Genomic DNA, 26,414 nt, shown 5'->3' with positions numbered 1-26,414 from the left:
GCACTGTGGTCTAATGGGCATGCTACAGAAGACACATTATGTCAAGTGTGCTTCTGGTGGCAAAATACCTTGTCTTGTTACGCAAGATCAGTATAAAATTAATAATGCAAAGTACTTGCTAAGTAACTACATATCATACGTAGTATATACAGTATATATTAGTCCAATTTTGTTCAGCATCGATTCATGATAATTGTTAAAGCATCGCTGTTTCAGGTTACAGGATAAAAGGGACTGTATTACTGCTATAAATCATCCAATGATATGTGATCTGTCTATTGTTTTATGTCTCTGTAGAGCTACCGAAATCCGTGCGCTGGTGCAGCATTAGCTCAGAAGAAGTCTGGAAATGTGCAGATATGGCCGCAGCATTTAAAAACAAAACGCTGAATCCATCAATTCAGTGTGTCTCTGCTGTGAACCATGAAGATTGCATGAGACTGATTCAGGTTAGCGTGTTCTATATATTAAATTCTAGGCCATCCAAAAACAAAGACAAGTCAGGAATGTATTTTATTAAAGATTATATAGTATGATGCAGCAAACCAGTTAACTTCTATATGCCCCATTAACCAGAGAGGAGAGCCGCTGCAAAGAGTGTTTCCGGCTCTGGAGGACTCTCTGCTACCATGTATTACATGGTCGCCCATTTATTTGAACAGCCGTAGCAGGAGAAATGTGTGGCTGCCTGCCGCTTCCCCCAATGATAACATCAGATCGCCATGAGCATTAGGGAAGGGGTTGTCCAGATGGGTTATTTACTGTATATACGTTAAAATGTTTGTAATCAGGGTAGGGCTGTAATATCCGCTCATTCATTTTGCTGAAAAAAGGGCGTCTCCATTGAATGGAATAGCTGTAAACAGTTAAAACAATACAGTACATTTTTTTGTATATTTTGGGTGGTGTTTGGGGTCTTTACCCTCTATAGGTTGCCTTCTGAAGCTGCCCGTAGACATAATAAATGTCATCACAACAGTTAAAATGTTAGTTGTCTTGGAGCAGAGGTAGATAAGTGGTTGGCAGACACCCCGGGGAAACAATAGGGTTAATTAACAGTATCTGCCAATAAAGTTCTAATGTCTTATTGTTTTATTGTTGCTACCTTAAGGCCCTTTTACACTGGCCGATAAGCGGCCGGTGCAGCCGAGCGCCGATCAACGAGACATCGTTGATCGGCGCTGGTTTACTCCTGTCACACAGAGCTATGGATGTGGACGAGCGGTCGTTACTCAGATCACTCGTCCCCCTACCCTATTATCATGTCGGCAGCGCATCTCCTTGTTTACACAGGGAGATGTGCTTCCGACAATGATAATATTTAACTTTTTTAAACGATACGACCAGCAGATGATCGAGCGTTTGCTCGTTCATCTGCTGATCGCTGCCCTGTTTACACAGGGCAATTATCGCAACGAGCGTTATATAAACGCTCGTCTGCACGATAATCTGTCAGTGTAAAACCCCCTTTACTACTCTCATTGACCATCAATCTGCTTTATTTATTCAGCAAAAAGAAGTTGATGCAGTAACACTGAATGGTAGAGACATTTATACAGCAGGGAAAACATATGGGCTCGTGCCAGCAGCTGCAGAGAGTTATTCTGGTAAGTGTTTAATATATACAGTCAGAATGCACTATATATATTTTAGGCTCCGTCTCTAATCTACATTGAATTGTTAAATACCATACATTGAATATTAAATACAATTGCTTAGAGTGAGGGAATCCTATAAATCACAATTGTCAGGTCTTGGCCTTACTAGGAATGATAAATGAAGACTTAAAACCTGAATTGAATGCAGAGCATTACTTTGATTTGGGGCAGAGCTGTGTACACGAAGTCTATTTGTTGTTGTATGTTACGCAAAGATATTTTCCTAGAAGCAGTGCTCTGTAAAACAGTGTCGGATTTTTGGAATCCAACCACAAGAAATTCTTGATGCCTCCATATGAAATCGGAGACATACAGTGAAGGAAATAAGTATTTGATCCCTTGCTGATTTTGTAAGTTTGCCCACTGTCAAAGACATGAACAGTCTAGAATTTTTAGGCTAGGTTAATTTTACCAGTGAGAGATAGATTATATAAAAAAAAAAAACAGAAAATCACATTGTCAATATTATATATATGTATTTGCATTGTGCACAGAGAAATAAGTATTTGATCCCTTTGGCAAACAAGACTTAATACTTGGTGGCAAAACCCTTGTTGGCAAGCACAGCAGTCAGACGTTTTTTGTAGTTGATGATGAGGTTTGCACACATGTTAGATGGAATTTTGGCCCACTCCTCTTTGCAGATCATCTGTAAATCATTAAGATTTCAAGGCTGTCGCTTGGCAACTCGGATCTTCAGCTCCCTCCATAAGTTTTCGATGGGATTAAGGTCTGGAGACTGGCTAGGCCACTCCATGACCTTAATGTGCTTCTTTTTGAGCCACTCCTTTGTTGCCTTGGCTGTATGTTTCGGGTCATTATCGTGCTGGAAGACCCAGCCACGAGCCATTTTTAATGTCCTGGTGGAGGGAAGGAGGTTGTCACTCAGGATTTGACGGTACATAGCTCCATCCATTCTCCCATTGATGCGGTGAAGTAGTCCTGTGCCTTTAGCAGAGAAACACCCCCAAAACATAATGTTTCCACCTCCATGCTTGACAGTGGGGACGGTGTTCTTTGGGTCATAGGCAGCATTTCTTTTCCTCCAAACACGGCGAGTTGAGTTAATGCCAAAGAGCTCAATTTTAGTCTCATCTGACCACAGCACCTTCTCCCAATCACTCTCAGAATCATCCAGATGTTCATTTGCAAACTTCAGACAGGCCTGTACATGTGCCTTCTTGAGCAGGGGGACCTTGCGGGCACTGCAGGATTTTAATCCATTACGGCGTAATGTGTTACCAATGGTTTTCTTGGTGACTGTGGTCCCAGCTGCCTTGAGATCATTAACAAGTTCCCCCCGTGTAGTTTTCGGCTGAGCTCTCACCTTCCTCAGGATCAAGGATACCCCACGAGGTGAGATTTTGCATGGAGCCCCAGATCGATGTCGATTGACAGTCATTTTGTATGTCTTCCATTTTCTTACTATTGCACCAACAGTTGTCTCCTCACCCAGCGTCTTACTTATGATTTTGTAGCCCATTCCAGCCTTGTGCAGGTCTATGATCTTGTCCCTGACATCCTTAGAAAACTCTTTGGTCTCGCCCATGTTGTAGAGGTTAGAGTCAGACTGATTAATTGAGTCTGTGGACAGGAGTCTTTTATACAGGTGACCATGTAAGACAGTTGTCTTTAATGCAGGCACCAAGTTGATTTGGAGCGTGTAACTAGTCTGGAGGAGGCTGAACTCTTAATGGTTGGTAGGGGATCAAATACTTATTTCTCTGTGCACAATGCAAATAAATATATATAATTTTGACTATGTGATTTTCTTTTTTTTTTTTTTATATAATCTATCTCTCACTGGTAAAATTAACCTAGCCTAAAAATTCTAGACTGTTCATGACTTTGACAGTGGGCAAACTTACAAAATCAGCAAGGGATCAAATACTTATTTCCTTCACTGTATGGAGGTACAGGTAAGCACCAAAACTTCCTATGGATGCTGTATTACAGCTCTGTTTAACTCATAGGTTGTAGGTAGTTGCAATATGGTGGAGCTCATAGACCAGTGATCGGGCAAACGAGCGTTCATATGAAGCGTTCCCGATCAGTGTCCTGTGTAAATAGGGCAACGATCAGCCGATGAATGAGCAAACGCTCGTTTATCGGCTGATCTGCTCTTTTATGCAGCATTACAAATCATCGTTGTCAGCAGCACATCTCCCTGTGTAATCAGGGAGATGTGCTGCCGACATGATGAAAATGTATGGGGACGAGCGATCGGAGTAACAACGCAATGTTCCCTCTAAGTCTTGGCAGCCCCTGAGCGGGGCAGTTAGGGAGCAGGGCGAGTTTCCATCAATGTTGGGCGATCTGATGACCAAAAGCAATACCCCCAGTAAACACTAATATAGCAAACTAAATGAGAGAATAAGAAAACGTTTTCTAAATTAGTTTTAATTACTTTTTTAAATACTATAATATTACAAGTACACCAGTCAAATAGACAGTTATAAACACCAATTATAGGCATCAATGAAAGAATCCCTCATTACACCGCTGCCCCTATAGATAGCGCCACACAGACCACCTGTAGATAGCATCACACACAGCCCCTGTAGATAGCATCACACATAGCCCCCTATAGCTAGCGCGACACCCCCTGTAGATAGCGCCACACAGCCCTCTGTAGATAGCGCCCCACACAGCCCATGTGGATAGCATCACACACACCCCCTATAGATAGCGCCACACCCCCTGTAAATAGTGCCACACACAGCCCTTTATATATAGCGCCACACAGCCCCTGTAGATAGCATCACACACCCCCTATAGATAGCCCCACGCACACCGGCCTCTATAGTGCCACACAGCCCCCTGTAGAGGACGTTAAACACCCCCTGTGGATAGTGCCACACCCCCACTGTGGATAGTGCCAGACACATCCCCCTGTAGACAGTATCCCACAAAGCCCTACATATAGATAGCACCCCACAGGCCCCTGTAGAGAGCACCACACCCCCCTGTGGATAGCGCCACCCCCCCCTGTAGATAGCATCACACACAGCCCCCTATAGATAGCACCACACAGCCCCCTGTAGATAACACCACACAGACCCCCTGTAGATACTGCCACACACAGCCCCCCTAAAGATAGCGCCATACAGACCCCATGTAGATACTGCCACTCGCAGCCCCCCCTGTAGATACTGCCACACACAGCCCCCTGTAGAGACTGCCACACACAGCCCCCTGTAGATACTCCCACACGCAGTCCCCGGTAGATACTGTCACACACAGACCCCCTGTAGATAGCGCTACACAGACCCCTGTAGATAGCATCACACACAGCCCCCTATAGATAGCACCACACAGCCCCCCTGTAGATAGCACCACACAGACCCCCTGTAGATACTGCCACACACAGCCCCCATAAAGATAGCGCCATACAGACCCCCTGTAGATACTGCCACACACTGCCCCCCTGTAGATACTGCCACACACACGGCCCCCTGTAGATACTGCCACACACACGGCCCCCTGTAGAGACTGCCACACACAGCCCCTTGTAGAGACTGCCACACACAGCCCCCTGTAGAGACTGCCACACACAGCCCCCTGTAGAGATTGCCACACACAGCCCCCTGTAGAGATTGCCACACACAGCCCCCTGTAGAGATTGCCACACACAGCCCCCTGTAGAGACTGCCACTCACAGCCCCCTGTAGATACTGCCACACGCAGCCCCCGGTAGATACTGTCACACACAGACCCCCTGTAGATAGCACCACACCCCCCTGTGGATAGCACCACACAAAGCCCCCCTGTAGATAGCATCACATACAGCCCCCTATAGATAGCACCACACAGCCCCCCTGTAGATAGCACCACACAGACCCCCTGTAGATACTGCCACACACAGCCCCCTGTAGATACTGCCACACACAGCCCCCCTAAAGATAGCGCCATACAGACCCCCTGTAGATACTGCCACACACAGCCCCCTGTAGATACTGCCACACACACGGCCCCCTGTAGATACTACCACACACAGCCCCCTGTAGAGACTGCCACACACAGCCCCCCTGTAGATAGAGCTACACAGACCCCCTGTAGATAGCGGCACACACAGCCCCCTGTAGAAAATGCCACACACAGCCCCCTGTAGATAGTGCCACACAGACCCCCTGTTGATAGCGCCACACAGCCCCCCTTGTATATAGTGCCACACAGCCCCCCAGTATATAGTGCCACACAGCCCCCCTTGTATATAATGCAACACAGCCCTCCCCTTGTATATAGTGCCACACAGCCCCCTCCCATGTATATAGTGCTTCACAGCATCCCCCAGTGTATATAGTGCGACACAGCAATCCCCGTGTATATAGTGCGACACTGCAATCCCCCGTGTATATAGTGCTACACAGCAATCCCCCCGTGTATATAGTGCTACACAGCAATCCCCCCTTGTATGTAGTCCTACACAGAAATCCCTCCGTGTATATACTGCTACACAGCAATCCCCCCGAGTATATAGTGCTACACAGCAATCCCCCCGTGTATATAGTGCGACACAGCAATCCCCCGTGTATATAGTGCTACACAGTAATCCCCCCGTGTATATAGTGCTACACAGCAATACCCCCTTGTATGTAGTGCGACACAGAAATCCCTCCGTGTATATACTGCTACACAGCAATCCCCCCGAGTATATAGTGCTACACAGCAATCACCCTTGTATATAGAGCTACACAGCAATCCCCCGTGTATATAGTGCTACACAGCAATCCCCCCCGTGTATATTGCCACATAACCACCCCACAAAAAAAATAATGTACTTACCTTGCCCTGTTCCCGCAACGGAGGGAGCGCTGCACTACCTTGACGTCATCATGCCGTCTTCCCAGCGCCTTATAGGCTGCAGGCCTAACGCCTATAGTATTCATTTGTATCTGCGTCCTGAGGATGCAAATACAAGTGAATGTGGCTGTCACTAGCATTAGGGCCCCCTCCGCTGCTAGCGATGCCACTGCATTCACCCGCCACCCGTGACAGTGTGCGGGCTTTAAACTTTAGTGGGCGGGGGGAACGTGGAAGGTGCCCGACTGTGCAGCTATGCACCTTATAGGGAACACTGGTAACGATCGCTCGTCCCTATACTTAAGCAATCATTGCTCCATGTGAAAGGAGCAAACAAGCACCGATCATCGAGCTGTCGCGTTGATCTGCGTTTGTTTACATGTCCCTCATTGGTTAGTCTGCCTGCCACTCTTTGTGGACATCGGTGCTCCTGTAATTCATTAAACTATCTACTTTACTTCAAAATGAGACATAAAAGATACTTTTAACACAGAGGACATCAGTGTTAGGCTCTCCTTATTATATTGTAGCCTGGGCCTGTAACATACTGTATATTATGTGGACATTTGTTCTTGGAGCAAAAGTGTTTATTTACTGGCACAACCGTTTCAATACCTATGGCTGGGTTCCCACAGTGCAGATTTGCTGCAGATTTTGCGTGCGTTTTTTAAGCCAAAACCAGGAACGGAACCTAAACAGAAGAAATATATAAAGGAAGGCCTTATAAGTCTGTTCTCCTGGATCCAATTTTGGTTTTGGCTTACAAAATGCATGCAAAATCTGCAGCACATCTGCACCTTGGGAACCCAGCCTTAGGGTAAGTTCACATGCTGAGTCAAAAACATCTGAAAATACAGAGCTATTTTCAAGGGAAAACAGCTCCTGATTTTCAGACGTTTTTTAAGCCACTCGCGATTTTTCGCTGTGTTGTTTACGGCCGTTTTTGGAGCTGTTTTCAATAGAGTCAATGAGAAACGGCTCCAAAAACATCCCAAGAAGTGTCCTGCACTTTTTTTTCGTGGCCGTTTTTTTACGCGGCCGTTTCTCAAAACGGGCGCGTAAAAAAACGGCCCATTGGAACAGAACGCCATTTTTCCCATTGCAATCAATGGGCAGATGTTTGGAGGTGTTCTGCTTCTGATTTTTTGGGCATTTACGGCCCGAAAAACGGCCGAAAATAGGCTGTGTGAACATACCCTAATTGTAATATGCAAGTAAAATGGACTAAGCAATGTGCCATGTTTTTACCATGACTCTCTATACCCAGCCAATTCTTCCCCCTGCCCCTGATTATGGAGCCATGTGTGGTTGCACAGGTCGCATGTAAGTAAGACTGGCCTTATGGAGATTGACAACTATTTACAAATGTTATTCATTACGTTTTATCATTGCAATGTTGCAGTGTTGACAATTATATACATAATGGTGCTTTATTCAGCAGAGGCAGTTCTAAGTGTGAACGAAAATTCAACATCTCACCATCATCAACTGAAATAACTTCAGATGAGCAAATTTGTGTAATATCAACAGAATACAAAAAAGGAGCTGTCATGCAATTATGCCGCATTCCTATGCTGACATCTATAGACATGGATGTAATTTGGCATTTTTGTCAGAATCCATTTCACCTGGCCCAGTTTGTTAAAAGTTCATCACATCTGCCCATATTGACCTAAAATATATTAATGAACATACTAATGGACAGCTGCAGTGAACTAAGGCTTTAAAGTCTAAAGCTGGCCATACATTGTAGATAGCTGTCAGCCGAACTTTCCCTCCCAAGCCCCCCATACACATGGATGCTCAGGCACCCGAGCATGCATGTTTTTTTAATAAGGAGGAGTAAGCTGCTGCCAGACTACCTCTGGTAGCGGCTTATCTCTTTGAAATCCAACATTCCCGATCTTTATTTCCTTCAACATCTGCCGTCGGGAGAGTCAGGACCCCGCCACACACATGGACCGCTGGTCCTGCCAAAATTGTCAAGTTCAGCCGACATTCATCTAATGTGAATGGCCACCTTAACTCCACTTTTTATTGAAAATACAATACATCAGAGAATTTCAATTATAAAGAGAACTCAAATAAACTCCAAATATCATAGACTATCTTCTTGACCTATCAAATAAATCACTGGTCCAAGTTTTAAAGTTCAGAAAAGACCTAGATGCTCTGCTGATGTAACTATCCCATCAAATCTTCAGATTCAAGTGGCCCAAATAGTCAGATTTCCACTACTGTATTGAGCGGATGATAGTGGATATCTCAGATTTTCTAATGTAATGTGTGTCTGCTCAGCTATGATTCTGGCATTAAGGCCTCATGCACATGACCGTAGTGTTGTGCACCGGCTGTGATTTGCGGCTCAGACGGCCGCGGAGTGTCACCTGCGGCCGCTTGCAAATCACGGGCCGTGCACATTGCCGTGTGCATTCATTTCAACGAGCCGCGACCGCAAAATGTGGCCGTGTTAAGACATGTCCTATCTTTTTGCGGTCCAGGCTCCTGGGCAATGCACGCACCGTGGAAACCACGGTCGTGTGTATGGGCCCATTGAAATGAATGGGGCAGCAATTCACCCGCAGATTTGCGGGTGAATTGTGGCCGCTAAAATACATTCGTGTGCATAGGGCCTAAGTGTTTTCTTGTCCAATATTAAAACAGGTAAGGAGTAAAGATTAGAACATGGTCCTAGTCGTCAATGTGTTTGGGATTAGCAGACATAGCATAGACTTGAAATGAATTGGAAGATTTTCACTCCGGTCTTATGTGTACAGTGTAAATTAGGTCCATTTTAGCTTTTTACATTTTTTAGGCAAGGAATTCTTTGAAAATGTCCTGAGAAGATAAGGTTTTCACATTGCATTAAATAGTTTGATGGCAATATTTATGAATATGTGGCTTGGGCCTGCATAAATATGATTTTTAGGGTATGTTCACACGATTAACAAAATACGTCTGAAAATATGGAGCTGTTTTCAAGGGAAAACAGCTCCTGATTTTCACAAGTTTTTTGAGCAACTCGCGTTTTTCGCGGCGTTTTTACGGCCGTTTTTGGAGCTGTTTTCAATAGAGTCTATGAGAAAACGGCTCCAAAACCGTCCCAAGAAGTGTCCTGCACTTCTTGTGACGAGCCGTCATTTTACGCGCCGTATTTTGACAGTGACGCGTAAAATGACAGTTCGTCTGCACAGAACATCGTAAGACCCATTGCAAGCAATGGGCAGATGTTTGCCGACGTATTGGAGCCGTCTTTTTAGGTGTAATTCGAGGCGTAAAACGCCTCCATTACGTCTGAAAAGAGGTCGTGTGCACATACCCTTTTGTGTTACCTCACTCTTACCAGAGAGTGAGATGTCCAACAACCAGCTAGGTTTGGGGGTGACAAAGTGAGCAATTGCCCAGGACCCCGTGTACCAGGGGACCCATGAGGACTGTAACCCAGGTGCATACTAAAACCACCCATTTTCATTTAGTGGTATTTTGGAATTGAATTGCATGTGGAACTATATGGCAATATTATTTGGGCCCTTCAAAGGAAACCTTTCAGCATTTTCTAGTCCTCAAAACAGCTGACAGTTCTATATGCAGAGTGGGGAGTGCAGCGTAATGATACCTGTGTTGTCAGTCATGCAAGTTGCACAACCGAGAAATCAACATTTTCATAGATCATAAGTGCCACTCTCTGTTCTAGCATCCAATCAGAAGACCGCTAGAGCAGGGAGGAGGGGCTGGCAGTGTATAGTGCAGAAAGCCTGGGGTACTGAACATGAAGAGGCCGTCTCTGTGGCACTTGTGATCGCGGCGCTGTGGACAAACTTAGATTTCTCAGTCATGCTACTTGCATGTCTGACAGCACAGGTCCAGTTATGCTGCATGCCCCACCCTGTATATAGAGTTGTCAGCCATTTTAATGTCTCAAAACAGCTAACAGATTCCCTATTGGCACCATATGCTGTTTTTATGTGGGCTGTACATGGCAGTATTATCTTGGCACTATATTGCAGTATGGTCAGGGCTGCCATCAGGAATTTCTGGGCCCCATACAGCCAAGATGTCTGGGCCCCCCCCCTCCATTACTGGGGGTGGGCAACGGAAAGTGTGGCACTCACGTTTGTACGTTATACTCATTAACTGATTTTGGTGCTGATGTCAATTACAGTGAAGGAAACTGTGGAGCAGGCAGTGACCGGTTCATGCTCTGGATTTTGATCTATTTAGCCAAAACGTATCCCACTGTATGGTATACAGTGGGGTACGTCGCCCGGGGAATGGCCCAGGAGTATCTCCTGAAGTCACTGTCCATGAACAGGGCTGGAGCATTCTACTAGCGCTCTGCCCAGGGACTATGACGCTGTTCCTGATGTCCATATACGTAAAGTGACATCCAAAGCTTTGCTAAGCCTGAGTGCACAGCCGGAGTGTCGCCAACACTCTGGCCAGGGATTCCGGCCCTGGAGAATCCCCTGACGTTACTTTACATATATGGACAGTGATGTCAGGAGCTTTCCCAGGGACAAAGTCCACGGGTAGAGCACTTGTGATGCTCTGCCTGGGGACTCCGGATTAGCAAAGTCTACTATGCTATTCCATCCTTCAAAAATAACGTAAACCGATGTCTACCAGCTCGACGTAGGCTAAAAGGACATAATGGAGCCCTGTGAATTATCGTCTACGTTGTTTATAGTGTACGTTAGGAGATTTCCTGACGTACACGATAAACTTAGGGCAACAACACGATGTGAAGGAGCCTTAAGGGAGGGGGAAGCAGTTGTGAGGATGAAAGGACAACTAATGCTCCATTCTTATTTTGCCATTAAAGTTCAATGTGTTTTTCCACAGCAAAAATCTGATGTACTGTAATCATGTTTTCAGTACGGGACAGTAGTTCCACGGAGAGGCAGGGACTCCTAGCGTCGTACATAACTACGATGCTAGCAGCCCGGCTCCCTGCAGTGTGTTCGGTCCGGGACTTGCGGCCGAAATACACTACCGTTCAAAAGTTTGGGGTCACCCAGACAATTTTGTGTTTTCCATGAAAACTCACACTTATATTTATCAAATGAGTTTCAAAATGACTAGAAAATATAGTCAAGACATTGACAAGGTTAGAAATAATGATTTTTATTTGAAATAATAATTTTCTCCTTCAAACTTTGCTTTTGTCAAAGAATGCTCCATTTGCAGCAATTACAGCATTGCAGACCTTTGGCATTCTAGCTGTTAATTTGCTGAGGTAATCGGGAGAAATTTCACCCCATGCTTCCAGAAGACCGTCCCACAAGTTGGATTGGCTTGATGGGCACTTCTTGCGTACCATACGGTCAAGCTGCTCCCACAACAGCTCTATGGGGTTAAGATCTGGTGACTGCGCTGGCCACTCCATTACAGATAGAATACCAGCTGCCTGCTTCTTCCCTAAATAGTTCTTGCATAACTTGGAGGTGTGCTTTGGGCCATTGTCCTGTTGTAGGATGAAATTGACTCCAATCAAGCGCTGTCCACAGGGTATGGCATGGCGTTGCAAAATGGAGTGATAGCCTTCCTTATTCAAAATCCCTTTTACCTTGTACAAATCTCCCCCTTTACCAGCACCAAAGCAACCCCAGACCATCACATTACCTCCACCATGCTTGACAGATGGCGTCAGGCACTCTTCCAACATCTTTTCAGTTGTTCTGCGTCTCACAAATGTTCTTCTGTATGATCCAAACACCTCAAACTTCGATTCGTCTGTCCATAACACTTTTTTCCAATCTTCCTCTGTCCAATGTCTGTGTGCTTTTGCCCATATTAATCTTTTCCTTTTATTAGCCAGTTTCAGGTATGGCTTTTTCTTTGCCACTCTGCCCTGAAGGCCAGCATCCCGGAGTCGCCTCTTCACTGTAGACGTTGACACTGGCGTTTTGCGGGTACTATTTAATGAAGCTGCCAGTTGAGGACCTGTGAGGCGTCTATTTCTCAAACTAGAGACTCTAATGTACTTGTCTTGTTGCTCAGTTGTGCAGCGGGGCCTCCCACTTCTCTTTCTGCTCTGGTTAGAGCCTGTGTGTGCTGTCCTCTGAAGAGAGTAGTACACACCGTTGTAGGAAATCTTCAGTTTCTTGGCAATTTCTCGCATGGATTAGCCTTCATTTCTAAGAACCAGAATGGACTGTTGAGTTTCACATGAAAGCTCTCTTTTTCTAGCCATTTTGAGAGTTTAATCGAACCCACAAATGTAATGCTCCAGATTCTCAACTACCTCATAGGAAGGTCAGTTTTATAGCTACTCTAAACAGCAAAACTGTTTACAGCGGTGCTAACATAATTGCACAAGGGTTTTCAAGTGTTTTCTAATCATCCATTAGCCTTCTAACACAGTTAGCATACACAATGTACCATTAGAACACTGGAGTGATGGTTGCTGGAAATGGGCCTCTATACACCCATGTAGATATTGCATTAAAAACCAGACGTTTGCAGCTAGAATAGTCATTGAGCACATTAACAATGTATAGAGTGTATTTCTGATTAATTTAATGTTATCTTCATTGAAAAAAACTGTGCTTTTCTTTCAAAAATAAGGAAATTTCTAAGCGACCCTAAACTTTTGAACGGTAGTGTACGTTCCGTCCTTTACGGACGTAACATGCTCGTGTGAAAGGCCCCTTAAGGTGTAAAACAGGCGGAATCAAAGTGATCTTTGATTCCGCCCGTTGCAGTGAGGTGTCGGCTGCGTAACACAGTCGTCACCCGCTGTGTATAGAGCGAGCTCAGCCCCTGAGCTTGCTCTATACTTCCGATACATACCTAACTCTTATCACGTACAGTTACGTGATATTGCGTTAAGGGGTTATAAATCAGCAACACATCCTGAATTCCATGCAGATTTTTTTTCTGCTGCACTTGCATGGGGTTTTGACAAACCCCATTCACATGAGTTAGGGCTTATTCAGACTAACGTGTTAATCATCCGTGTGAAGGACGTTTTTTTTAATGGCCGTCACACGGCTGCGTGTATTTCTATGGGGTTATTCACACGGTCGTTGCTTTAACGGACCGTGTGACGGGCCTGTAAAAAGATAGGACATGTCCTATTTTTGTGCATTTTCACGGATCCCTCAATAAACTCAAGTTTATGAGGGACCTGTGAAAACGGGTCCCGCACAGGTGCAAATCTGCTGTGAAAAACTGATTTCACAAACGTTGGTTTCACATCGCCTTGTATTGTAATTAGTAGTACATTTTCAGTGCGCAATCCGCACCAAAAATAGGAGACAAGTAAGTGGCCTTATTCAGATGTCCATGTTCGGTCTGTGATAAACGAACCGTGTATCGGCCATATTTCCCGGACCGACTACAGATCAGGGAGCCGGGTTTCTAGCATCACAGTTATCTATAATCATAGGAGTCCCTCCCTTCCCGTCGGAATACTGTCCCCGGTCCCGTATTGAAAGCATCATTACAGTATTGGGCAGTATTCCCGCGGAGAGGCAGGGACTCCTAGCAGCATTGATAACTGTGATGCTACGAGTCCGGCTCCATGAATTGTGGTTGGCCTGGGAAATACGGCCGATACACGCTCCGTATATCACGGACCAAACATGGCTGTCTGAATAAGGCCTTAGTCTAGTTACACAGTGTGGTCAAATCCGATTTTTTTTGCCACAATTTTTGCAAAATTGCGGCAAAAACGGGATTTGACCGCACTATGAGAATATAGCCTAACAGCACACTTTTTCATGTTTTATATCCTTTTTTTATGCAATTTTTGTAATCGCGGCACAAATCACGTGGTTTTGCCGTGATTTTTATATAATGGCGGAAAAACTGCACCATTTGTACCGCGATTTTGAAAATCGCAGCAAAAAAACGCAAGGAAAACGAAAACGAAAAACATTTTAACATACTTTATATATTCTACAAGTGGGGTCAGGAGGAATGGGAAGCAGGATTGAGAGTGGAGAAAAACTCACCAGCCTGCAGGTCCGGTCGGCTGTGTAGAGGAGCTGGCTGGGGGGTGGGATCTCCACACGGAGCTTCTGCACATGCTGCATCTTGCCCGTCCAGTTCGTGAAGCAACAGGTATGCAGGGGGGGCCGCGAGCATTGCGAGAGAGGGGGGCTCGTGAGTATTGCGAGGGGGGGCCCGTGAGAGTTGCGAGGGGGGGGCGACGACAGCCCGGTGGGCCCCTTTTCTTCAGCCATGTGGCCGGGCCCCTGATGGGTGTACTAGTAGTACTGCCCTGATGGTGGCCATGAGTATGGTAGTATTATGCGGACTGAAGTTTTGAGAAAAATTGTCTGAAAATGGCAATGTTAGGAGCCCTACCATGCTTTTTATCCAAGGCCCTATTTTCTTTAAAAAAAAAACAGGCTGTGCCAACAACATGTAGCCTTAACTTGACTGTGCGCATGTTCGCATGAAGTGACACATTTAACATAAATTATGATATTTACAATAACTTTATGATAGAGCAAATCTTGAAAGCTGCAGGAAATTGAGCTTGTCCATATGTATTTACAGTGAAACAAATTTTATATAGACCTATTTACACATTTACACCAAAGATCAATGGTTATAAAGATCGTTCCGAGCTTCTGGTGAACATTTCCATTAGTACAATTATTGTATATATGGCGCCATTTTGAAACGCAAGTTCAATTGTAGCGTTAAATGTTTTGTAAATTTTAGATGATAGACCTTTACATTTACCGATACGACTAATGATAGTGATGTTTTTTATGTATATACAATCAATGATGATCAACCAAAAAAGATAGTTATAGCAGTTTTTTGTTGATCTTTTTGTGAATGTAAACTGGGCTCACTATGATCGTTCAGACAAATGCATATTGTTACCTATCAACAGGCCTAACGCCTCTTGCATACCAGCGTATTATGACAACCTCTGAGTTGTATGGATCTGAAATACAACGCCCATATAATTCTACTATACCTCTGTATGTCTCCAATTTCATACAGAAGCATACAAAGTTTTTTCTCTGTTGGATTCCATATAAATTCAACAGAAAACAAAATTGTGGCATGCTTCTTCAAATTTTGTATGTACAACGGTATTATCTACTAGAAACATTGCTTCTAGGGTTGAATATCTCTGTACATACGGCACCTGATGGAGGCTGTACATCTTTGCAGAATGCATGAGCCCTAAAGTGAAGGAAAATTATAACATGGATTGGCTTTTATAACCAACCTTTGCTGTCCCCTTTATTCGTCTAGAGGATGACGTGTCTGACAACTATTATGCAGTAGCTGTGGTTAAGAAAATGCCTCAGGATTCTTTTACCTTTCACGACCTAAAGGGCAGAAAGTCCTGTCACACAGGGTATATGCGATCAGCTGGATGGAATATCCCAGTTGGTCTGTTGACTACAAATGGTCTGATCAGACCAGAAGGCTGTAATATTGCCAAAGGTGGGTGCATGAGAGAAGTTCAATGCATTATCATGTGTATGTTAACAGATATAGTTATGTCTCCTTTGAACAAACCAAACATTAGGATTATAATCACACGCAGCATTTGTGCCATGGCTTTGCCCTGTAGTATTTTACTGCAACAGACAAACATGCCATTGCAGTGAATAGAATTTTATAATATCCCAATCACACTATGGAGAACAGAGGCCCAAGTGTCTGCCATATACCTTTTGTGCCACTCCACCCTAGGGAGAACTAAAGATGATGGGCCAAACAATGCAAAACCAGCTGTTACTCTTTTGCCCTGAGGATGGTCTGCTGGATCTGCCAGGGCTCAAACCGATTGGATTATTCATAGATCCTGACAGAATTTCCTGATAAAACTCTTAGGCCCTGTTCACACGGAGTATTTTGACGAGTTTTTTGGCGCGGAAACCGCTCCGCAAAACTCATCAAAAACTTGCCGAAAATGCCTCCCATTGATTTCATGCCCTATCTTCGCGCGGTTACGCCTCTGACCTCCCATTGACATCAATGGGAGGCAGAGAAAGCGTATGTCGCTGAGTTTTTTGCCCGTAGCACTCAATGGGCGCGAGCGAAAAATGCTGCGAAAATCGCGGCAAACGCCGTGCAAGAAGGTCAAAATCTGAATTTTCCTCCTGCAAAAAAACTCAGTGTGAACACAGCCTAATGTGTATGGTTCACATAGCCCCGTACTCATGACTTCACCACCTTATTGATTCTGTCATTAATGCAGAGAAATTTGCAGTTATTTGTTGGCTAGTATCTGCCCTTGTGTTCTAATGACCTTTACTCACCCTTATTTCAACCCAGGCCTTCTGGCTCGACTTGAGGATATGTGTGGCCATCAGGTTTCTCATCACCCTACAACCTGGGTGAGCCAAACCTAGTGCTTTGAGCTCCAAGGGATTCTTTAACAGCAGGCTAGGCAGACGATAGTGCATAGGTAGGTTTGTTGAGGGGAAGCCACTTGTCCCTGACTCCGGAAAGATGCCTTGCGATAGACTGGATCCTAGTGAGCAATTTTTTTGTGGTACTTGAGTGACAAAAAGCATAATCTTAGTCTCAATCATCAATTTAATATCTTTTTACATTTCTTAAATATCACATTTAATAAATCATAACTGTCCAAAAAAATTATAATCTCTTCATTCTCCCATTATATTGAAGCTGTTAGCGATTTCTTCTCTGAGAGTTGTGTGCCAGGGGCAAACCAGAAACAGTTCCCATCCAAACTGTGCCAACTCTGCAAAGGTGATGGATCTGGACAGAACAAATGTGTAAACAACACTAAGGAACAATACTATGGGTATTCAGGGGCTTTTAGGTAAATGGCAAACAATCTTGTTCATTTTGACTGTCTGTTCTATATCTACCTATCTTTTTAAGAAGAAAAATAAGGAATTGCTAAACTTGCAAAAGTTAAAAAAAATTGTATGACAGTATGCTGCATGTCAAGACTTTGCTTTGACACATTTATGGCGATGAGGTGTCATATTATGCAAAGCTAGAACATGACAGGCATACAAACATACTTAAAAGGTATTAAAGAGAAACTCTTTGCTGTCTTGTAATATTCTATTTAGTATTTTGGTCTAACAGATGTTGGATTTCCAAGATAAAAACAGTAATGTTCGATATTACGTTCCCCATTATCACTAATTTTTCCGTGTATATAAACCTGCATTAAAATCTGCCCAAAAGATTCCCCCTTCCCCACTCTTACTTCCCTGCTTGTGGAAAGAAACAGTGTATAATGTCCCTCCCAGGTAGGAGAGTAATGCAGAGTATGGATTATTAGGATTAATAAAATGTGTGATTACATACACAAATACATTAGACAGATACAGATAATAGATACATACATATACATTGTATCTATTTGAGATATACAATACCTATTTGACAGGTCTGTACTACTCAAATCCAATGATATGCCTCCACCACTTCCTTCAGTTCAGCCAATCATCTGAGGGCAGGTGACAGCACATTATACAGTCAGGGGAATTAGATGAAGTTAGCTGCTCCTGTTCTGTTAGGGTCAGTCTCTGTACCCACAAATACCAGCAACAATTTAGAGTTACAGCTAGACATTCCTTTACCCGGGGCAAAGATTTAGTGTGCCCCTCTCCCATTCATGTACACAACCAGAACTTAACTAAATTTGTCTTCTCCTCCCCCATAAAATGTAACCTAACTATATAACTTTTAGAAGTGGTAATGAAAAGTGACACCAAAATAAAGTGTAAAAAGGGGTTCCCATTTACAAAGGTAGGATTATAGTTACAATATGGGTTGACAGTAACACATAAATAGTAGTGCTATAGTGCACACATTAAAATTATGCAATACTGTACACATAAATTGTACCGCTATACTGTAAACATAAAAATTACTGCTATACTTTACACAGTAATTGTACCGCTACTTCGTACACATAAATAGTACACTATATTATACACAATAATAGTACCGCCAAACCATACGCATAAATGGTACTACTATAAATTTTACCCAAACGGTATTCCTATACTGTATACATAACTAGTACCACTATACCAAACACATAAATAGTACCACTATACCAAACACATAAATAGTACCACTATACCAAACACATAAATAGTACCACTATACCAAACACATAAATAGTACCACTATACCAAACACATAAATACTACCACTATACCAAACACATAAATACTACCACTATACCAAACACATAAACACTACCACTATACCAAACACATAAACACTACCACTATACCAAACACATAAACACTACCACTATGCCAAACACATAAATAGTACCACTATACAAAACACATAAATAGTACCACTATACCAAACACATAAATAGTACCACTATGCCGTACAAATAAATGCTTGTGAAAATTATCTCTCCTCCAGAAGGAAAAAACTGTCTCTCTGGGGCATCCATAGATAGCTACCTTGTAACTCATTGTCTGACCCTTTAAAGAGCTTTGAAACATAACTAGGGATACATACACCTTACACAAATACACACACACACACACACACACACATATATACGTATTACACAATTATACATACACATTAAACTCATATATATATACACACACTATATGAACAAAAGTCTTGGGGCACACCTCTCAATCATTAAATTTAGGTGTATCATTCAGTCATATTGCCACAGTTGTATAAAATCAAGCACATAGCCATGCAGTCTGCCCTTACAAACAAACTTTGTGAAATTTCTTCCCTGCTAGATATTCCACGTTCAAGTGTAAGGCCCTGTTCACATCAGCGTTGGCTTTCCGTTCCGGGGTTCCGTCTGAGGTTTCCGTCGGGTGAACCCCGCAACGGAAAGTCAAACTGAAACCACAGCTTCCGTTTCCGTCACCTTTGATATCAATGGTGACGGAAACATTGTTAATGGTTTCCGTCGGTCACCATTCTGGCAGGTTTCCGTTTTAACAACGGAATCAATAGCGCAGTCGACTGCGCTATTGATTCCGTCGGAAAAACGGGAACCTGACGGAATGGTGATGAACGGAAACCATTAGCAATGTTTCCGTCACCATTGATACCAATAGTGACTGAAACGGAAGCTGTGGTTTCAGTTTAATTTTCCGTTGCGAGGTTCACCCGACAGAAACCTCAGACGGAACCCTGGAACAGAAAGCGAACTGAGATGTGAACAGGCCCTTAGTGATATTATTGCAAAGTAGAAGTGTTTAGGAACCACAGCAACTAAGTCAAGAAATTGAAAACCGTGTAAAGTCACAGACCGGGCTCGTCGAGTGCTGAGGTGCATAGTAAATGAAAGTCGCCAACGCTCTGCTGACTCAATATCTGCAGAGTTCCAAACCTCCTCTGGCATTAAAATCAGCACAAAAACCTGTCCCCCAGGAGCTTCATGGCTGAGCAGCTGCATGCAAGTCTTACATCACCAAGCACAATGCCAAGCGTCGGATGGAGTGGTGTATAGCACGCCGCCACTGGACTCTGGAGCAGTGGAAATGTGTTCTGTGGAGTGATGAATCACGCTTCTCTATCTGGCAGTCTGATGGACGGAGTCTGGGTTTGGCGTATTCCCGGAGAACATTACCTGCCTGACTGCATTGTGCCAACTGTAAAGTTTGGTTGTGGAGGGATAATACTATGGGGTTGTTGATGAATGCACAGACACACTCCAAAATCCTGAAGAAAGCCATCCCAGAAGAGTGGAAGCTGTTTTAGCTTCAAAGGGGAGGAACCAACTTTATATTAACCCCTTAGTGACCACCAATACGCCTTTTTACGTCGGTCACTAATGGGCTTTAAGCTAGGCTGACGCCTTTTCACGTCAGCCTAGTCTAAGTCCTGCACGGGTCTCCCGTGCAGGCAGGAGCCGGGGCTCTGCTGTCTGATGACAGCTGAGCTCCTGCTCCAACGCCCGCGATCGAAGTTTACTTCGATCGCGGCCGTTTAACCCGTTAAATGCCGCCGTCAATAGCGACCGCGGCATTTAACTTTGTTTACAAAGGGAGTGCGCTCCATCTGTCACCCATCGGCGGGTCTCCGATGGGGTGTCATGGCAGCCGGGGGCTTGATAAAAGCCCCCAGGTCTGCCCTGGACATATGCCTGTTAGGACGCGCCGGAGGCACGTCCTAACAGATTGCCTGTCAGATTTACACTGACAGGCAATAATGCTCTGGTATACGAAGTATACCAAAGCATTATAGCAGCGATCGGAAGATCGCACAGTAAAGTCCCCTAGTGGGACTAATAAAATAAGTCATCAAAGTGAAATAAAGATTATTAATAAAAAGTACAGTAAAAAAATAAATAAAATAATTTTTTTCCATAAAAAGTGGTTTTATTTAGTAAAAGTGTAAAAAAAAAAAAAGTACACATATGTGGTATCGCCGCGACCGTAATTACTCCATTAATAAAGTTAATATGTCATTTAAACCGCAAGGTGAACACCGTAAAAAAAAAACGCAAAAAACCATGGCGAAATTGCAATTTTTTTCCATTGCCCCCCAAAAAAGTCATAATAAAAATTAATCAATAAGTCCCATGTACCCCAAAACAGTACCAATCAAAACTACGTCTCGTCCCGCAGAAAACAAGCCCAAAAAATCACTACATTGATGGAAAACACAGGAAAACACACGCTGTGACGTCACTTCCTCCCACAGGAACTTCATCGCGTCGGATGAGCGAGGACACACTGTGTGTCTGAACTGCCAGAAGCTGGGTGGTAACGAAGAGAAGTGGATGATGCTGATTCGTCAGCATCATACACTTCTATTCACAACGCCCAGCTAGTAAAACAAGTAAAAACGCCCAGATGTACACACACAATACACGCCCACTTGGACATAACTTTAAACACGCCCAGTTGTACTTAAGAAAGGCCCATTTGCATAAAAAGAAAAATGGTCATAACTTGGCCAAAAATGCTCGTTTTTGAAAAAAAAAAACACGTTACTGTTATCTACATTGCAGCGCCGATCTGCTGCAATAGGAGATAGGGGTTTGAAAATCTGGTGACAGAGCCTCTTTAAATGAGCATAGATATGCTTTTATTATCTCCTTGTGTTGTTATAACAAATGCTGAATATGAATTTAAAATGTTTATTTTTCCCTGTGTATATTACTGCAGGTGTCTGAATGAAAAAGGAGATGTGGCATTTGTGAAGCATAGCACAGTTTTTGAAAATTCTGATGGTATGTTTTACAACTCTTTCCATGCCTTGCAAAAAGTAAATGTTCATTATAGTTTTCAATAGTGGAGAATTACAGCATGTTAGCCTCTCTGGCCATAGTTTCTTCCCCTAGATCTATTTGCCAATCTCTGCCTTAATGAAACGAAACTTAATTCCCTGATATAAATATTAGGTTATGTTCACACAGTCAGTAAAAAACGCAGCAGACAGATTTTGCTGCTATTATGTGTGCACCCCATCTTAGCGGTGAAAAACAGTAACTTCACTTTAAGAACATGTGAATCGGTTATACTGGTGATTTTTTGGGGGGGGGATTTTACTCTGTGCAGTCATACAGAATTTCAGCACGTAATCACTCAAGAATATTATTTTCTCGTTGAAATTGAAGATTTTTCAAGACATGAAAATATAGATAAATATTACAAATTTATTTGTAAAAATTTCTGTACCAGAAATATATATTTCCTATAATCACATTCTATTCAATAATAACAGCATAAACTGTAAATCAATACGTCAGTAATCTTGCTATCCTAACAATCATTTACTTACCTTGCAAATACATTAATCAAACGCACAGTACACCCTTGTGCACTCAAAGTACTTAATATATATACATAATGAGAATAACAGATCCATCAACAGCAGCTAGTTGACAGTTTCCAGGTAGTAAGATGTTTTCATACACTGCACAGAGTAAAAACATACTATAATTAATTGCAGAAAATAAATATTCTAATTGTTACAAAGATTTTACATTTTACATTTGCCAACTATATATCCAGTGTTATTCAAATTGGGAACGATAAGATAATTACATGCATTTATTTTATTTTCACTCTAGGAAACAGCACAGAGGAATGGGCAAAGGATTTAAAATCTTCTGACTTCCAGTTGCTGTGTCCGAATGGTGCCAGGGCAGAGGTGACTCAGTATGCGGACTGCAACTGGGCCCAAGTCCCTGCACGTGCAGTTATGGTTCATCCAGATACCAATATACATGCAATGTTTGGCCTCCTGGATAAGGCTCAGGTAAACATATAAGCAGAGCCATTCTTAAATATGAGACCATCATAGGGTTCATATTCTGTAGTTCTGTCTTTGTGCCTGAATCTGTGACTGGACCCTCCACTTGTATGGTCAAATTGCTCATACATTATATCTATTTACAAACAGTTATTAACTGGATGATTTAGTTTGTTACATTAATTCATTAATTCTTCTCTGCTAATGTTGTGCCTGCAGAGGCGTAGCTAGGTTCTCCAGCACCCGGGGCAAAGATTCAGTTTGGCGCCCCCCCCCCCACCTCTTTCCCGACATCTCCTTCCCCCTTGCCGTGTTTGTTTTCTCTACCAACCAATGACGTGTCATTTCTTTTCCACATTTTTTTAATGTAATTCGAGCATAAAAACATTTGTACATTTTACAAGCAATATAGTTCTATACACAACACCAGAACCAAGCTCATTACATATATACAGTACCAGAATAAAGCTAATTACATATATACAGTACCAGAACAAAGCTCAGTACATATATACAACACCAGAACAAAGCTCAGTACATAAATACAGCATCAGAACCAAAATAATTACATAAATACAGCCCCAAAACCAAGCTCAGTACATATATATAGTACCAGAACCAAGCTCAGTGCATATATACAGCACCAGAACCCAGCTCATTACATATATACAACACCAGCTCAATTTAGTGCAACCCCTGCCGTATAGGTTTGCACTAAATTGTTTCCAGCTCCCAGCATGGCCCGAACAATGGTAAGGAAATGCTGGGAGTTGCTGTTTCACAAAAAAAATCATATCATAATCATACCACCCATCATCTTGCTGCAGATCATACATTGACTACAGTGCTGATTAGAGGCAGAATAAACATTTACATTAAGTGACTCACCGGTGACATCCCAGATTCTAGTTCTTTTTCTCCATCCTGTCCAGACCTCTATGATGACTTCTCCCGGTCACAGAACATTTCCGCAGTTTGCCGCTCAGATGTCTTCAGCTTCTCACTTTTCAAACATTTCTACACCTATAAACAAAGATAAAGTTCTCATTATACCACACACTATGCCCCTAAATATAATAGCGCCATACACTGCACCTCTAATTATAATAGCACCATACACTGTGTCCCACACACACACACCATGCCCCCTGTAGATAGTGCCTGACATAGAGCCTCCTGTAGATAGTGCCTCCCATAGAGCCCCCTGTAGATAGTGCCCCCCATATAGCCCACCCCTGTATATAGTCTCCCACATATAGCCCATCCCTGTATATAGCCCCTATAGATATAGCCTACCCCTGTATATAGTGCTCCAGATGTAGCCCACCCCTGTATATAGTACTCCACATATAGCCCACCCCAGTATATAGCCCACCCTGTAGATAAAGCCACGCCCATAGATAAAGCCCCCAGTAGATAAAGCCACCCCCCGTAGATAATGACACACACTTTTTTATTAGGATAAAAAAACAAACTATACAAACTCACATTAATCCCGTTCCCACACCGTCCGTTGGCAATGGAGACCTGCTCAGGTCTCCTGGGGTTGAACGACGCAAGCAGCACGATTACGTGATCGCGCCGCTTGTCTACAAAAGGCGCTGATTGGCAGGGCAGAATGACTTTCCCTGTCAATCAGCGGGATATACCCCGGCTGCCCGGGACAGTGGGACACCGCCCGGAATCCGGGACTGTCCGGCTGAATCCGGGACGGTTGGGAGGTATGAGATAGATAGATAGATAGCAGAAAAATAAATGGCGACAGCACACTGCGAACACTAATGCCACCTAAGCCACTAAATATAAATAAATATGCATTACTGCTAAATCTACTTAGGGAAATTCTACAAATAGGGAAGTTCTTAGTGCAAATTTTGATCGAAAAGTGTTTTCCCACCTGCCACGACAAGGCGACCTCTGTAAGGTGGGGACCTACTCTGCACATACACCCAGAACTGGGACTAAGCCTACATATATATCTGGGGATGGTAGGAACCAGCATTAAACTAATTAAAATCACCCAGGGCAGAATGGGAGGAGTGCATGAACAAAAAATGGAGGCAGTCATTAACCCCACATATATGAATCACATAAACACAACAAAAATTTGAACAGCACATTCCAACAAAATGATACAAAACGTGTATGCAGGTGCAAGAACACCTGTGACTGCAAATATACAGCAGAAAAAGAAATGGCGACAGCACACTGCGAACACAAATGCCACCTAAGCCACTAAATATAAATAAATATGCATTACTGCTAAATCTACTTACAAATAGGGAAGTTCTTAGTGCACATTTTGATCAAAAAGTGTTTGACCACCTGCAAACACTATCTATCTATCTATCTATCTATCTATAATAATCTTTATTTATATAGCGCCAACATATTACGCAGCACTTTACAATTTAGAGGGAACATGAAACAAACAATATCAGACATTACATAGTGACAACGTTAACTTACAATTCAAACCTGAGGAGTGAGGACCCTGCTCGCAAGAGCTTACGATCTATGAGGAAATAAGGGAGACACAAAGTGTAACAGTGTTTGTTCAGTACAATAGTCCAGCCATTTTTATACACATGGGGTTGTGCACATAAAGCTGCATGAGCCGGTCACCAGCCAGTATCCGTGTATGACGGACATGAAGAGAAGGAGTGTGAGGGAATCTTATTCTGATGACTAATCTAAAAGGAGGGCCATGGAAAGGAGTCAGATTAGGGAATGTTATAGGCCTGTCTAAATAGATGTTTTTTCAGGGCACGCTTAAAACTGTGGATATTGGGAATTAATCTGATTGTCTGGGGTAGCGCATTCAAGAGGACGGGGGCAGCACGAGAAAAATCTTGGAGACGGGAGTGGGAGGTTCGGATTATGGAGGATTTTAATCTAAGGTTGTTAGCAGAACGTAGAGCCCGAGTAGGGTGGTAGACAGAGATGAGGGAGGAGATGTAAGGAAGTGCAGCACTGTGGAGAGCTTTGTGGGTGAGAGTAATAAGTTTGAATTTTATTCGGAAGGGGATGGGCAACCAGTGCAGTGACTGGCACAGATTAGATCTATCGATCGATAGATATGAGATAGATAGATAGATAGAGATTTTTTTTTCCTTGCAGATTCCTTCCAGCTGAGCAACTGACTAGGGGGAGGGGTTAATTAGACTAAGGTGATATAAATTATACTGCTGAACTCAGTTGAGCTTTGCTCTGCCTGAGCTTGGTGGTTTAAGTGGCTTGTGATATAAGTGGAGTTCTAAAACCGGAGTTAAAAAGAAGAGTTAAATCCCCAGTAAGTACTCTTCTTTTCTTTTACTTTGACAATGGTTCGCTGTTTTTTTTTGTAACTGGGATAATGGATAGCAAGATAGGAGGTTTTCTTCAGTGCACAGTTTGCCATATGTATGCACGACTGGAGCCGAAGTTCCAGGGTGAATACCTCTGTGGCAGATGTGAGCATGTTGGTCACCTGGAAGCTCGCATTAGAGATCTGGAGGAGCAAAATGCAACACTGAGGAAGATAGACAATCTTGAGCGGAGCCTGCTGCTCACGGAGCATGCAGTTAGTGGATTAGAACTGGAGGGTGAAGACATGGGTGAGCAGGATCAGGCAAGTAGCTGGGTTAATGTAGTTAGGGACAGTAGAAAGGGGTCCAAGAAAAGAAAGGCCAATCCTGTTTCTGACATTCCAACTAAAATTGCCAAGTTGGGTGATGATGCGAGGGTGTCGGTCTCAGAAATGGCAGCCCTAGTGGATACTGATCTCACTAACAGCCGGGAGAA

At 43.3% G+C, this 26,414-nt stretch overlaps 1 protein-coding gene across 1 annotated transcript in view; it reads left to right on the top strand.

Moving 5' to 3' along the window:
• MELTF (melanotransferrin) overlaps nucleotides 1-26,414 on the top strand; it is a 64,782-nt gene that overhangs the window by 16,581 nt on the left and 21,787 nt on the right. The window contains exons 9-14 of the mRNA XM_075863661.1: nucleotides 298-449; nucleotides 1,511-1,607; nucleotides 15,687-15,881; nucleotides 17,076-17,232; nucleotides 21,542-21,606; nucleotides 22,450-22,637. Coding sequence (XP_075719776.1) covers nucleotides 298-449; nucleotides 1,511-1,607; nucleotides 15,687-15,881; nucleotides 17,076-17,232; nucleotides 21,542-21,606; nucleotides 22,450-22,637 — 854 coding nt within the window. The remainder of the gene's footprint in view (nucleotides 1-297; nucleotides 450-1,510; nucleotides 1,608-15,686; nucleotides 15,882-17,075; nucleotides 17,233-21,541; nucleotides 21,607-22,449; nucleotides 22,638-26,414) is intronic.

This window comes from Rhinoderma darwinii, chromosome 4 (genome assembly GCF_050947455.1).
Source record: "Rhinoderma darwinii isolate aRhiDar2 chromosome 4, aRhiDar2.hap1, whole genome shotgun sequence".
Lineage (NCBI taxonomy): Eukaryota > Metazoa > Chordata > Amphibia > Anura > Rhinodermatidae > Rhinoderma > Rhinoderma darwinii.
The sequence above is the reverse complement of the archived record's forward strand: the minus strand, read 5'-3'. Positions and strand labels throughout refer to the sequence as shown.